General features: G+C 40.3%; 1 protein-coding gene across 1 annotated transcript in view; it reads left to right on the top strand.

Annotated features, from left to right (window-relative positions):
* The window catches only part of DRC2 (dynein regulatory complex subunit 2), a 51792-nt gene extending 40501 nt beyond the window's left edge, over positions 1–11291 (top strand). Inside the window, exons 7-9 of the mRNA XM_073670254.1 lie at positions 4618–4836; positions 7327–7479; positions 10164–11291. Coding sequence (XP_073526355.1) covers positions 4618–4836; positions 7327–7479; positions 10164–10481 — 690 coding nt within the window. The 3' untranslated portion in view covers positions 10482–11291. The remainder of the gene's footprint in view (positions 1–4617; positions 4837–7326; positions 7480–10163) is intronic.
* Positions 11292–12704: the final 1413 nt, after the last annotated feature.

Raw genomic sequence — 12704 nt, 5'->3', positions numbered from 1 at the left:
GATGACAGGCTGGACCGCAGCAGAACGCTGCCATCCAGCCTGTCATCCCGCGGACACTCAGAAGCGCAGGCATGCTTGCGCTCCTCAGTGTCTCGCTGTGACGGCATAAAGATGAGACAAGCTCATGTCCAATGAACTCGGCGCACCTCATGCACGTCACTGACAGCGTGGGAGAATTCTCCTGCACTCAGCACTTCAGCGTGAAAATTCTCCCACGCTGTCAGTGACGTACATGAGGTCAGCTGAGTTCATTGGACATGAATGAGCTCACCTCATGCACGTCACTGACAGCGTGGGAAAATTCTCACGCTGAAGCGCTGAGTGCAGGAGAATTTTCCCACGCTGTCAGTGACGTGCATGAGGTGAGCTCATTCATGTCCAATGATCTCAGCTCACCTCATGCACGTCACTGACAGCGTGGGAAAATTCTCCTGCACTCAGCGCTACAGCGTGAGAATTCTCCCACGCTGTCAGTGACGTGCATGAGGTGAGCTCATTCATGTCCAATGAACTCAGCTGACCTCATGCACGTCACTGACAGCGTGGGAGAATTCTCACGCTGAAGTGCTGAGTGCAGGAGAATTCTCCCACGCTGTCAGTGACGTGCATGAGGTGCGCCGAGTTCATTGGACATGAACTCGTCTCATCTTTATGCCGTCACAGCCAGACACTGCAGAGCGCAAGCATGCCTGCGCTTCTCAGTGTCTGCGGGATGACAGGCTGGATGGCAGCGTTCTGCTGCGGTCCAGCCTGTTATCTCGATGTAGCAGAGCTGAAGCTGTCGTGGGAACCATGGAAAGGTAAGGATGAGGTTGCTTTATTATTTTTCTTTTATTGCAGGAGATCGTTGGCTTCAGCTGGAATGGGCGTGATGGTAAGTATGGTTTAATTTAGAACAATAAAGAATTGTGTCTTTATTTCAATTAAAGGACTTTATTCTGGGTGTTTGTGTTTTCTTTTAACTTTGACTATGGGGTTAGTAATGGGGGTGTCTTATAGACGCCTCTCCATTACTAACCTGGGCTTGATGTCAGCTGGCATTATAAGCTGACATCAACCCCAACCCTATTACCCCCTGCCACCGCACCAGGGCAGCGTGGAAGAGCGAGGCTAAGTGCCAGAATTGGCGCATCCTATGGATGCGCCATTTCTGGGGCGGCTGACGGCTGGTGTTTCTAGCCTGGGAGGGGGCCAATATTCATGGCTCCCTTCCTGGGCTATTAATATCAGCCCCCAGCTGTCTGCCTAGCCTTTGCTAGCTATTAAATTAGGGGGGACCCCACGTCATTTTTTTGGGGGGGTCCTCCATTTTAATAGCTAGTAAAGGCTAGGTATTCAGCTGGGGGCTGATATTAGTAGCCTGGGAAGCTCCGTGGGTATTACCCCCTTCCCAGGCTTCAAACATCTGCCCCAGCTGTCTGCTTAACCTCCGCTAGAGACTAAAATTACGGGGAACCCCACGCCAATTTTTTTTAATAATAAATCCTTTATTTTAATAGTAAATGACAAGTACAGTAACCAACCCTGTCACTGTACTTATTATATATGTGACTGACATGTTTCTATCTATCTAATCTATGTGTGAAGCTCTATTCTGTCTGTTATAAATTGTCGGGTACAGATGCTGAATTGCCGGCCGGCTTTTTTAAAGAGACGGTGCATGAAAACACTATTATTTTTTTTAATAAATCCTTTGCAGTAAATGACAAGTACAGTAAGCAACACTGTCACAGTACTTCATATATATGTGACTGACATGTTTCTATCTATCTAATCTATGTGTGAAGCTCTATTCTGTCTGTTATAAATTGTCGGGTACCGCTGCTGAATTGCCGGCCGGCTTTTTTAAAGAGACGGTGCATGAAAACACTATTATTTTTTTTAATAAATCCTTTGCAGTAAATGACAAGTACAGTAAGCAACACTGTCACAGTACTTCATATATATGTGACTGACATGTTTCTATCTATCTAATCTATGTGTGAAGCTCTATTCTGTCTGTTATAAATTGTCGGGTACCGCTGCTGAATTGCCGGCCGGCTTTTTTAAAGAGACGGTGCATGAAAACACTATTATTTTTTTTGATAAATCCTTCACACTAAATGACAAGTACAGTAAGCAACACTGTCACTGTACTTCTTATATATGTGACTGACATGTTTCTATCTATCTAATCTATGTGTGAAGCTCTATTCTTTCGGTTCTAAATTGTCGGGTACAGGAGTATGCCGCTGCTGAATTGCCGGCTTTTCATGTTTCACTGTGAGCACTGTTCCCATCGATTTGGGCAATCACTGTAATGCCACAACCACCATGGCTGTGGCATTACAGTGAGTGGCAGACAATCCCTGCATGATTGGTGCTCTAAATAGCGCCAGACATGCAGGACATGCTTTTGGTGCACGAACAGTTATCGAACATAACCTCGAACAGCCGAATTTTTTGCAAATCGTTCGGGTTCGTCGAACAACTCGAACACCGCCCAAAACAGCTCGAATTTGAGATTGGCGAACAGTTCTAGTCGAACACCGCTCATCTCTACTGATGAGTCCAAATTTGAGATCTTTGGTTCCAACCACCATGTCTTTGTGCGACGCAGAAAAGGTGAACGGATGGACTCTACATGCCTGGTTCCCACCGTGAAGCATGGAGGAGGAGGTGTGATGGTGTGGGGGTGCTTTGCTGGTGACACTGTTGGGGATTTATTCAAAATTGAAGGCATACTGAACCAGCATGGCTACCACAGCATCTTGCAGCGGCATGATATTCCATTCGGTTTGCGTTTAGCTGGACCATCATTTATTTTTCAACAGGACAATGACCCCAAACACACCTCCAGGCTGTGTAAGGGCTATTTGACCAAGAAGGAGAGTGATTGGGTGCTACGCCCGATGACCTGGCCTCCACAGTCACCAGACCTGAACCCAATCGAGATGGTTTGGGGTGAGCTGGACCGCAGAGTGAAGGCAAAAGGGCCAACAAGTGCTAAGCATCTCTGGGAACTCCTTCAAGATTGTTGGAAGACCATTTCCGGTGACTACCTCTTGAAGCTCATCAAGAGAATGCCAAGAGTGTGCAAAGCAGTCATAAAAGCAAAAGGTGGCTACTTTGAAGAACCTAGAATATAAGACATATTTTCAGCTGTTTCACACTTTTTTGTTAAGTATATAATTCCACATGTGTTAATTCATAGTTTTGATGCCTTCAGTGTGAATGTACAATTTTCATAGTCATGAAAATACAGAAAAAAATAAATGAGAAGGTGTGTCCAAACTTTTGGTCTGCACTGTATATATACACACACACACATACACAGGGTGGTCCAAAAGAAGGTGGCCAGAAAATAATAACATTTATTTTGATTTATATATGAAATTATATTTACTAACACAAGCATAACATTGATAATTAAATTTTATTCTGAACAATAATACAAAAGCCCTTAAATTTTATCAACGCAGGTGCTCAAACTGTTTTCCATTACAATTTGCACAGCTTTGAAGTCGCCTCTTACGCTTCGACAAACTTTTTTGCACAAGTCTCTTTGGGTATTAATTTCTTGAAATGCATCTCTTATGTAATTTTTCAAATCACTTTTTGGTTTTCGACTATAAACTTTGTCCTTGAGTACTCCCCAAAAGAAAAAATCCATTGGGTCAAGTCTGGTGAACGTGCCGGCCAATCAAGTGGGCCTCTTCGGCCAATCCATTTATTAGGAAATGTTTCATCAGGATACTCGCGGACTACTCTTGAATGATGTGGAGGGGCCCCATCTTGTTGGAAATAAAGGTCATTTGAATTAGGCTGTTGCTGTAACTGGGGAACAACTTGATTCATTAGAATTTCGAGATACTTATCTCCTGTGACTGTTCCATCAAAAAATATTGGTCCTAAAACACCAAAACTTGAAATACCGCCCCAAACATTGACACCAGGCTCATTTAGTTGTTGCTCTAATGTTAAATGCATGTTCTCATTATACCAGTAAATACAATTATGTCTGTTAATATGGCCGGAGAATTTGAAAGAAGCTTCATCACTCCACATAATGTTATCTAAAATTACTGGATTTTGTTTGATAAATCTCCCCCTTCATAACCTTATTACACTTTCTGTCCACCTACTTTTAGACCACCCTCTATATAATTATTTTTATTAGTAAAGTTGTGATATTGGGGACTTTCTTTTCCTCCTGTATACCAGTAAGGCTCTGGCAGCCAATCGCACAGTTATAAGAGCAGTACCGGACGATCAGTATAACAGATATATCTCTAATGGAGCACAAACTCACATTTGCTCATGACTGCTATATAATAATAATAACCTTTTCATTTATATAGCGCCAAAATATTCCTCAGCACTTTACAATTCAGGTAATTTACAGACATAATGGGCACTGTCCCCATTTCACAATCTAGATTCCCTATCAGTATGTCTTTGGAGTGCGGGAGGAAACCGGAGAACCCAGAAGAAGCCCACACAAACACGGGGAGAACATACAAACTCCTTGCAGATGTTGTCCTTGGTGGGATTTGAACCCAGGACCCTAGTGCTGACCACTGAGCCACCGTGCAGTGTTAAGGAGATAAAGTACTGACTACTCTTTCTTTTATATAGGAAAAAATAACAACCTTGAGGAATAAGGTGGCAACTCATGCTCGGGCAAGTGATGAGCAGAACCGGCAACTGCGGGAGAATAAGGAGGTGGTGCACAAGCAGTTCCAGAAGCTAAAAGGCCAGATGAACCAAACAAGAAGTGCGGAGCATAGTCGTCTCACCACTCTGACTGTTCAGAGCAATGCAACTCTCAAGGAACTGAACAGAATTATAGAGAAGGTATCACCACGTGTACTAATATAAATATACATGGGGTTTATAGGATCTGTACATACAGTATATAACTGTGTGGAATATTCAAATGAGATGGACAAAGTGCATTACCCCATTACCTCTTAAGGACCATGCCTAATTTGGCCTTTTATGGTTTTTGGGAACAACTCTGTAATGACTGAATATCTTTTTTTTCTTTGTTTTTCATTGTTGCATTCCAGGTGCAATTTTCTTTTCATCAACATAACTATGTGAGGGCTTTGGTTTTTGTAATATGAGTTGTATTTGTCAAAAGCACCTTTTTGGAATGCATATACTTTATTACTTTACTTTTATTAACTCTTTATGGGGAGCAATACTTTTTTTTTTGATAATTTAAATGTTATTCTATTTATGTGTCCCACACAGATTCAGAAAAATCAACATATTAACTTTATTCTGCAAGTCGACATAAGGACAATACCAATTTTTTTATAGTTTTTTTTAATGCTTTATTACTTTTGAACAAAAAACAACTTTTTTTTTAAAAAAAAAATCATTTTTTATTGGTTGCCACATTCTGAGAACCAATTTTTTTTTCTTAGAGGTTTGAGGTCTTTCCTTTTGTTGGTCAAACTGTAGTTTTCACTAGTGTCATTTTTCGTGCACATATAACTTTTTACCAAATTTTTATTCCTTTTTTTGGTAGGAAGGATAAACAGAAAAACAAAAACAAAACTTTTCTGGCATTGTATTTTTTTATGTCTGTCACAACTAGGAATAAAGAATGATATCGTTTTATTGTATAGATCAATATGATTACTGTGATACCCAATTTGTATAGTTTTTTTTTATGTTTTATACTTTTATGCAATGAAATTTTTTTAAAGGGAATCTGTCAGTAGGATTTCACACCCAAACTATTTATATGTGCATATAGCGCTTCCAAAGACAAGTTCACCAATACTTTTACATGGTCAATCTGTTGTTTTGTTACTGAGAAATTAGTGTTTTAATTGATATGCAAATGAGGCTGTATATCTGAAGCCTCTGTCACCCCAGCTCTATTCCCCGGCCAGTGCCATCTCCTCTTGTTTGACTGAGGGCTCCTTTGCCTGCACTCAGACACCATGGAGGATATCAGTCAAGCAGGATGAGGCAGCGCTGGTTGGGGAATAGAGCTGGAGTGACAGAGTCTTCACATGTACAGTGATGAGCAAAAGGGTAACAATGTTTTGAACTTTTGAATTTGTCTCCATATCTCACCATCCATTACTGCTTTTGAACGTGATGCTACCATCATTTTATAGACAATCATCTTGGCTATCTCCTACATAAATTTTGACTTGCAACTATTTTGCATATTATTAGTTATGCAGATTGTCATGTCACTGCATTGTTACTGTTTTGCTCCTAAATATCTAAATTAAAATTTTTATTATTTTGTTAGTATTTTGGAAATCCACCTTTGGCTTTCAACACCGCCTGAATCCTTCTGGGCATGCTCTCTATCAGATTCAAACATGTCTCGGGCCGAAATCTGATGCCAGGTCTCTTTTACATGTTCCCAAAGTTGGTACATACATACCATCCCGCTGAGGATGTACTCTCACCATTCCAATCACATACATGTACACCGGGATGAGTTTCATCCCATTAGGATGTACATATGGGTATGAGATTTTGCATTAGGGGAGTCAAACAGTAAATCTTCTTTTAAAAAGCTGCAGCAGCAAAAAAAATAGAAACCTTGCAATTTTCATTTTGGCCACTTGCTCTATTTTGGACCCACACTCCCTGTTCCCTTCAGTACACTTTTCAGCTTCATTCAGACAGTATTCCAGTGACAGGTAACCTTTCTATACACAGCTGATAACACAAGATCCATCAATTCTAATAGGGAATAGCACAGATAACTCTGCTCCCTTCACAATGATCTTTGCACATGCTCATTAAACGCTTCAATACAAATGATGGGGTCAGTATATTGCTTCTAATGTACATGTAGATTTCCTGAAAATATGAATTTCCAAGGGGAAAATGGCAAAGAGTCATTTTTTTTGTAATACGGACGGTGATATGAAGTAACATTGATGAATTATGAAAAAATATATTTAACTCAAAAACCTAATATAAAAAGTAAGTCATATTTTGATGATACATTCCCTTTACATACTGATTACATACAGTACAGACCAAAAGTTTGGACACACCTTCTCATTTAAAGATATTTCTGTATTTTCATAACTATGAAAATTGTACATTCACACTGAAGGTATCAAAACTATGAATTAACACATGTGGAATTATATACTTAACAAAAAAGTGTGAAACAACTGAAAATATGTCTTATATTCTAGGTTCTTCAAAGTAGCCACCTTTTGCTTTGATGACTGCTTTGCACAGTCATCAAACAAGTAAATTATGTTTTTTTTACTATTTCTTATAAACTCCCTTAAGTGTACAAATGGGAATCTTGTCTAAAAAATAAGATTTTATTGTTTGCTCCACGGACAGGGAGAGCATATTCTTCGCTTGGCAGAAATGTGTCGTAAATTGGAAACAGAGGAAGAGAAAGTGCTGCCATTTTACCCATCTTCATTAAGTGATGCAGAGAAGGAGGAGGCTGAGAGAGCCAGCATGGAGGAGCCGTCTGAGCAGCTGGCACAGGTGGGTGTACGTGGGTGCCACAATTTACAAAGCTTACATTTGTGTACATTCTCTCAAACTCATTGGATTAGGCTTAAAACTGACTGCAACTAACTTTATTATCTTCAGAGACATGGAAAAGCAAGTACAAGCTACCATATAATCCAATGTCCAACCCTTCAACGAGCCTTGCAACATGACCAGTTCTGTGTGAGAGCTATCTCGCAAGTACCACCTCAGGGAGGTAGCTACCCTATAAGTTCATGTCTGATCCTTTTACAAGATGATTGCAAAATGACATTGAATAAATGACAGTCTGTTTCAGGGTGTTTGCCCTTCAGCAGTATAGAGCAGTGTCTGGCTGGACGAAACAGGCTTTCTGTAGATGAGATTCTGGCTTGAAATTTATCACTTGTCATGTTGTAAAAAGCTCATAAAAGGGTTAGACATTGACTTGTAGGGTAGCTACCTTCCCTCGGTGGTACTTGCAAGATAGCTTTATCACTGGACAAAATAAACTAATTTGAATACTTTTCTCCCATGGAGAATTGCCTGTAAGATTACATGCACAGCTAGTTTTTTGAAGAACAGTACTTTCCTCAGTGTAGCCAGCCATATTCTGCTCTACACTGATGAGGGGTACAAACCCCGAAACAGGCTGTCTGTAGATGTGCTTCTGGCTTGGCATATATCCTTGGTCTTGCAGGGCTCAGTAAATGTTTGGACCTTGACTTACAGACTAGTTACTTCTTGGGTAGTACTTGCAAGATGCCTTCCTATGTTTTGAGGGAGAGCTAATTTGCATACTTACACTTCAGCACAAGACGTGAGACCCCAATGACATAAACATGTCAGCAAGTTTATAACGAAGTGTGAGCACCCGAATAGAAATTTCAAACTCCTCTAATGCGCTTTTATGCTTATTGGTACTCAAGATATAGCACGCAATTGGCATCTCATCATGACCACGCTGCATATTGATTTGAAACAATACCATTTTCACTTAGTGTGGAGGAATTTGTCCACTTTCTGAATTCTAACTAAATAAATATCACCTTCTAGGCTCTGACCAAGTCGTCCTCTGAGGCTTCATTAGGAGCCTCTGTCACAGATTCTGTCGTTTTTTTGTTGCCCACGGTCCTGTGTTTTCCATCAGAATGACAGACATCTTGGTGGCACCTGACTGACTTATTTGTAACACAGCGGGATACGTCAGGCACTGCCAGTGTCTGTGGTGGGACAGTCTCAACACTGCAGTGTTGCGAGCGACCAAGTTAAGCTGACATTTACTTAAAGATTTGGACAGGTAACTTAATTTGCAGAAATGAGTGGGGGCAGGAAAACTATTTTCTGGACCAGCTATGTCTTGACTATATTATTTTTTTATTTAATATGTTTCTATTATATAGGGATTATATTGTTTATTTATATTATCCATATTGTGGTAGATCGCTCTTCAAAACTTCTGGTTGATTTATTAAAAAATGCAGCATAAACCAACTGAGTCCACAAAAGAAAACACATCCCGCTGGGCAAACAGGAGACAAAAAGCAATATGGCAACACAAAAGCACAGTCTTTGTGGAAGCAGGGATCCGCTTGCTGAGAGTGCAGATATTCCGTGTGGTTCAGAATAGCTCCACACAAACAGATCTGGAGTTCCTCACTCCAGACCTACTGAACACTGAATGCCTCAGCTGGCTAAGTATTTAAACTCCCCCCAGACCACACCCTGAGGCGGAGAGACATGGTGAATGGCCTCCCACCCGCTCTATGGCCATTCGAAAAAAAAAAACACTCCCTTTTACTATGGAGTTAACCCCTCTCGACACATAATATGCTGGAGGAAATGTAATGGTTTTAGTTCACTGACGCCAACAGCCTCAGGGAAACATATCTCCCCTCCAGCACTTTACCAGTGACTTTGTCACAATATATATAAAGATATGTATTATCTGTTGATATTTCATTATTCCATTCTTCCTTACTTTAATTTCTCACCTTATTTGTTTCATTCTGTTCACTCCTTCACTTTTCTTTACATTTCCTATTACTTATGCGCATATCTCCCTCTTTAAATATGGCACCATCTTTACAAGCATTGATTCACGCCGCCCTCCGTTGCCTCGCATCCCTTCATGACGTGCATGATCACGTGATTGCGTAATGTGCTCTGATGCACGACTTCCGGTCTTAGGCCGCTCTATTGATGTGGCAAACAGCAGCCATTGGGTAATTACTTTTATTGATTTAACTAATTACTGCCTTCTTTCAAATATAAAAGATACCTCCTCTCCTCCTCCCTCTTACTCCCGGATGAAATGCTTGTTGGAGTCTGAGGTGGAGGCTGATGCGGTGATGCACCTTTATTTAACATGAGTGGTTAGTATGAATTAAATTTACATTTATGTAAAACCAAATATATTTTGAGTGTATTAAATTGGACCTCTGTACTTTAAACACCGCCAACTTTTGTGAGCCCTTTGCCATCTAGCGGCTCTTTGCGGTAACGCTTCATATTTAATAGCACTGTGCCCTGCATCAGCCCCACCCCCCTTTTCTGTGCTTTTATTGATAAGTGTTTAACTAATAATGTTGTGTTTTTCAATTAATTATTTATAAAACATATTTTTGTCTTATTATTTGTAGTACATCTTAAATGGTACACAGTTGTGAAATTGCTTTGATTTCTCTTTGGCCCTTCAGATGATGCTGGACTACGCTGCACTAGATCAGTTTTGGAAGCGGTACAATAAGGTTCTCCTTGAACGCTGGGCACTTGATTGCGAGAAAACTGTCCTTTCTCATGACAACCAGAAACTGCGTGTTTTGCTGAAGCAGTACCTGGATGGCATCTCTGTAAGCAATGAGATCCTCACCCAGCAGAACTCCCTACTAATCGTCAACAACCGCAGTAACCTGACGCAGAAAGTTACCCTACAAGTTCCTGTTACTGACAAGAGGGTTCAGCGTCCAGTCCATAACATCATCGAAGCAGCACATGTGGTCAGCCACACACTATGACGACTAGTGCTCTACAGATCACTTTGTATTGAGAGAGGAGAAAGTGTAGAATTAAACTTGTTCTCTTTCAGGATTCTAGATATAAACTGCAGAAAATAAAAAAACAATGAAAATTTCTCCTCCACTCCTTTCTCCTGGTCGTTCCTCCACTTGTGTCATAGAAACATACATTGTTGGAGTTGGAGGGGACCTCCAGGGTCATCGAGTCCAACCCCCTGCTCAATGCAGGATTCACTAAACCATCTCAGACAGATGTCTGTCCAGCCTCTGTTTAAAGACTTCCATTGAAGAAGAACTCACCACCTCTCGTGGCAGCTTGTTCTACTCATCCATCACCCTCACTGTCAAAAAGTTTTTTTCTAATATCTAATCTGTATCTTCTCTGTATGAGAATAAGGATGAATAGTGAATCCTGCATTGAGCAGGGGGTTGAACACTTTGACCCTGGAGGTCCCCTCCAACTCTAACATTTTATGATGATTATTTTGAAAATCACTGGTGTAAAAACTTACACACTGACCAAACAATGATAAAAATCTGATCCAAAACAACAGTCAGGTTTTACTTTACGTATAATAAAAATCACATACGTCTGAATGAGGTATAAAACATAGTACAAATGTTCACCATACTCTTAAATGGTCAGCTACTTTTTTTCTATTCTGGACAAAAAAAATTGATATTTAGCATTACCACATCAGTAAAAATCTAAACTTTTAAAATGCTGCATTATTTATCCCACGTCTCATGAATGCCTTAAAATGTTAGAATTGCTGTTTTTTTGTTGACCTTGCCTGACGGAAAAATAAAATTAAAAATGATCAAAAGATTCTGTGTACCTGTGTGCCAATAAATTTACAGCTTGCCTTACAAAAAACAAGCTCTCACTCTAATGAAAAATAAAGTTATGGGTTCTTGTTATTTTTACATTTTTTAAAAAGTAGTAAAACATAAAAATATAAATTTGGTATCAACATAATTGTACTAATCTGTAATAAATGTTACATTTAATTTTCGCCAAACAATGGATGCCGCAAAAACAAAACTCGTGCAACAATGACAGAACTGCTCTTATTTTTTTCTTAGTATATATGTATAGTGGCCTAAATAACAAGACACCAACTTGGCTTCCTGCAGTCACTAAGAAAAGCATGGGAGCTTAATGGAAATTGCTATAATTGAAAAGGAATGTATCATCACTTATTATTTAAATCAGTTTTTTTGTGTTGAATGCAATTTTTTACAATTTTTGGCAATGTTTTTTTTCCATATCAAAATATGTTTTTTTCTTTAAATATAAATATTGTAATTTTCACCCTGGCCACTGAGGCTGTTTTTACATTCATTCCTCTTGTTCATTACAGAAGGCTGAAGTACAATGAAAGGTTACACCAATATTCCTATTACAAATCATGATATGAAAAATGAGACTGAAAATTAAAATACATTTAAGATAAAAACCTGATTTAAACAGTGGGTCATTTTCTAATTACACATTCCCTTTAACCCCAATAATAGAGCTGTATTCCGTAAACCAGACCTGGGCAAAGTGCGGCCCATGGCCACATCCTGCCCTATGGCTGTTCCTGTTTGGCCCGCGGCCCAAGACAGCCAAAGGGATGAAAACAGTGGCCCACAGGCTGCACCATGCAGTCACCCACCTCTGCCTATGTCCCGATTTCACCACTATCTGCATCCTTAACCATTCCTTTCACCATTCAGTGTGTGACTGAGTCTCAGTGCACACAACAAAGACCGGAGCAGAGCGTGTGTGAATGTGTGTGGTCTCCTACTGTATATTGGGAGGGCTGTGTGTGTGGGTTCACACTGTATATAGGAGGGGCTGTGTTGGTTTATATTGTATATAGGGGCTGTGTGTGGAGCATCATAATGTATATAGGGATCTGTATGGGGGATCATACTTTATATACGGAGCTGTAAGGACCATCATACTGTATAGAGGGGCTGTGAGGACCACCATACTGAATATAGGGGGTTGTGGTGTTCATCATACTGTGTATAGGGGGATTCTAAGAACCATCATACCATGTGTGAGGGGCTGTGAGGACCATCATACTGTGTGAGGGGAAGGCTAGGAGACCATACTGACTGTGGGGGCCATTATACTATGTTGGTGAGCAGTGGGGCAATCATGCTGTGTGTAGAGGCATCATACTGTGTGTGGGAGAGCTGTGGGAACATCCTAATGTTTGGGAAGCAGTG

This window comes from Phyllobates terribilis, unplaced genomic scaffold (genome assembly GCF_046119375.1).
Source record: "Phyllobates terribilis strain yellow unplaced genomic scaffold, ASM4611937v1 Scaffold_2__4_contigs__length_985480577, whole genome shotgun sequence".
NCBI lineage: Eukaryota > Metazoa > Chordata > Amphibia > Anura > Dendrobatidae > Phyllobates > Phyllobates terribilis.
The sequence above is the reverse complement of the archived record's forward strand: the minus strand, read 5'-3'. Positions and strand labels throughout refer to the sequence as shown.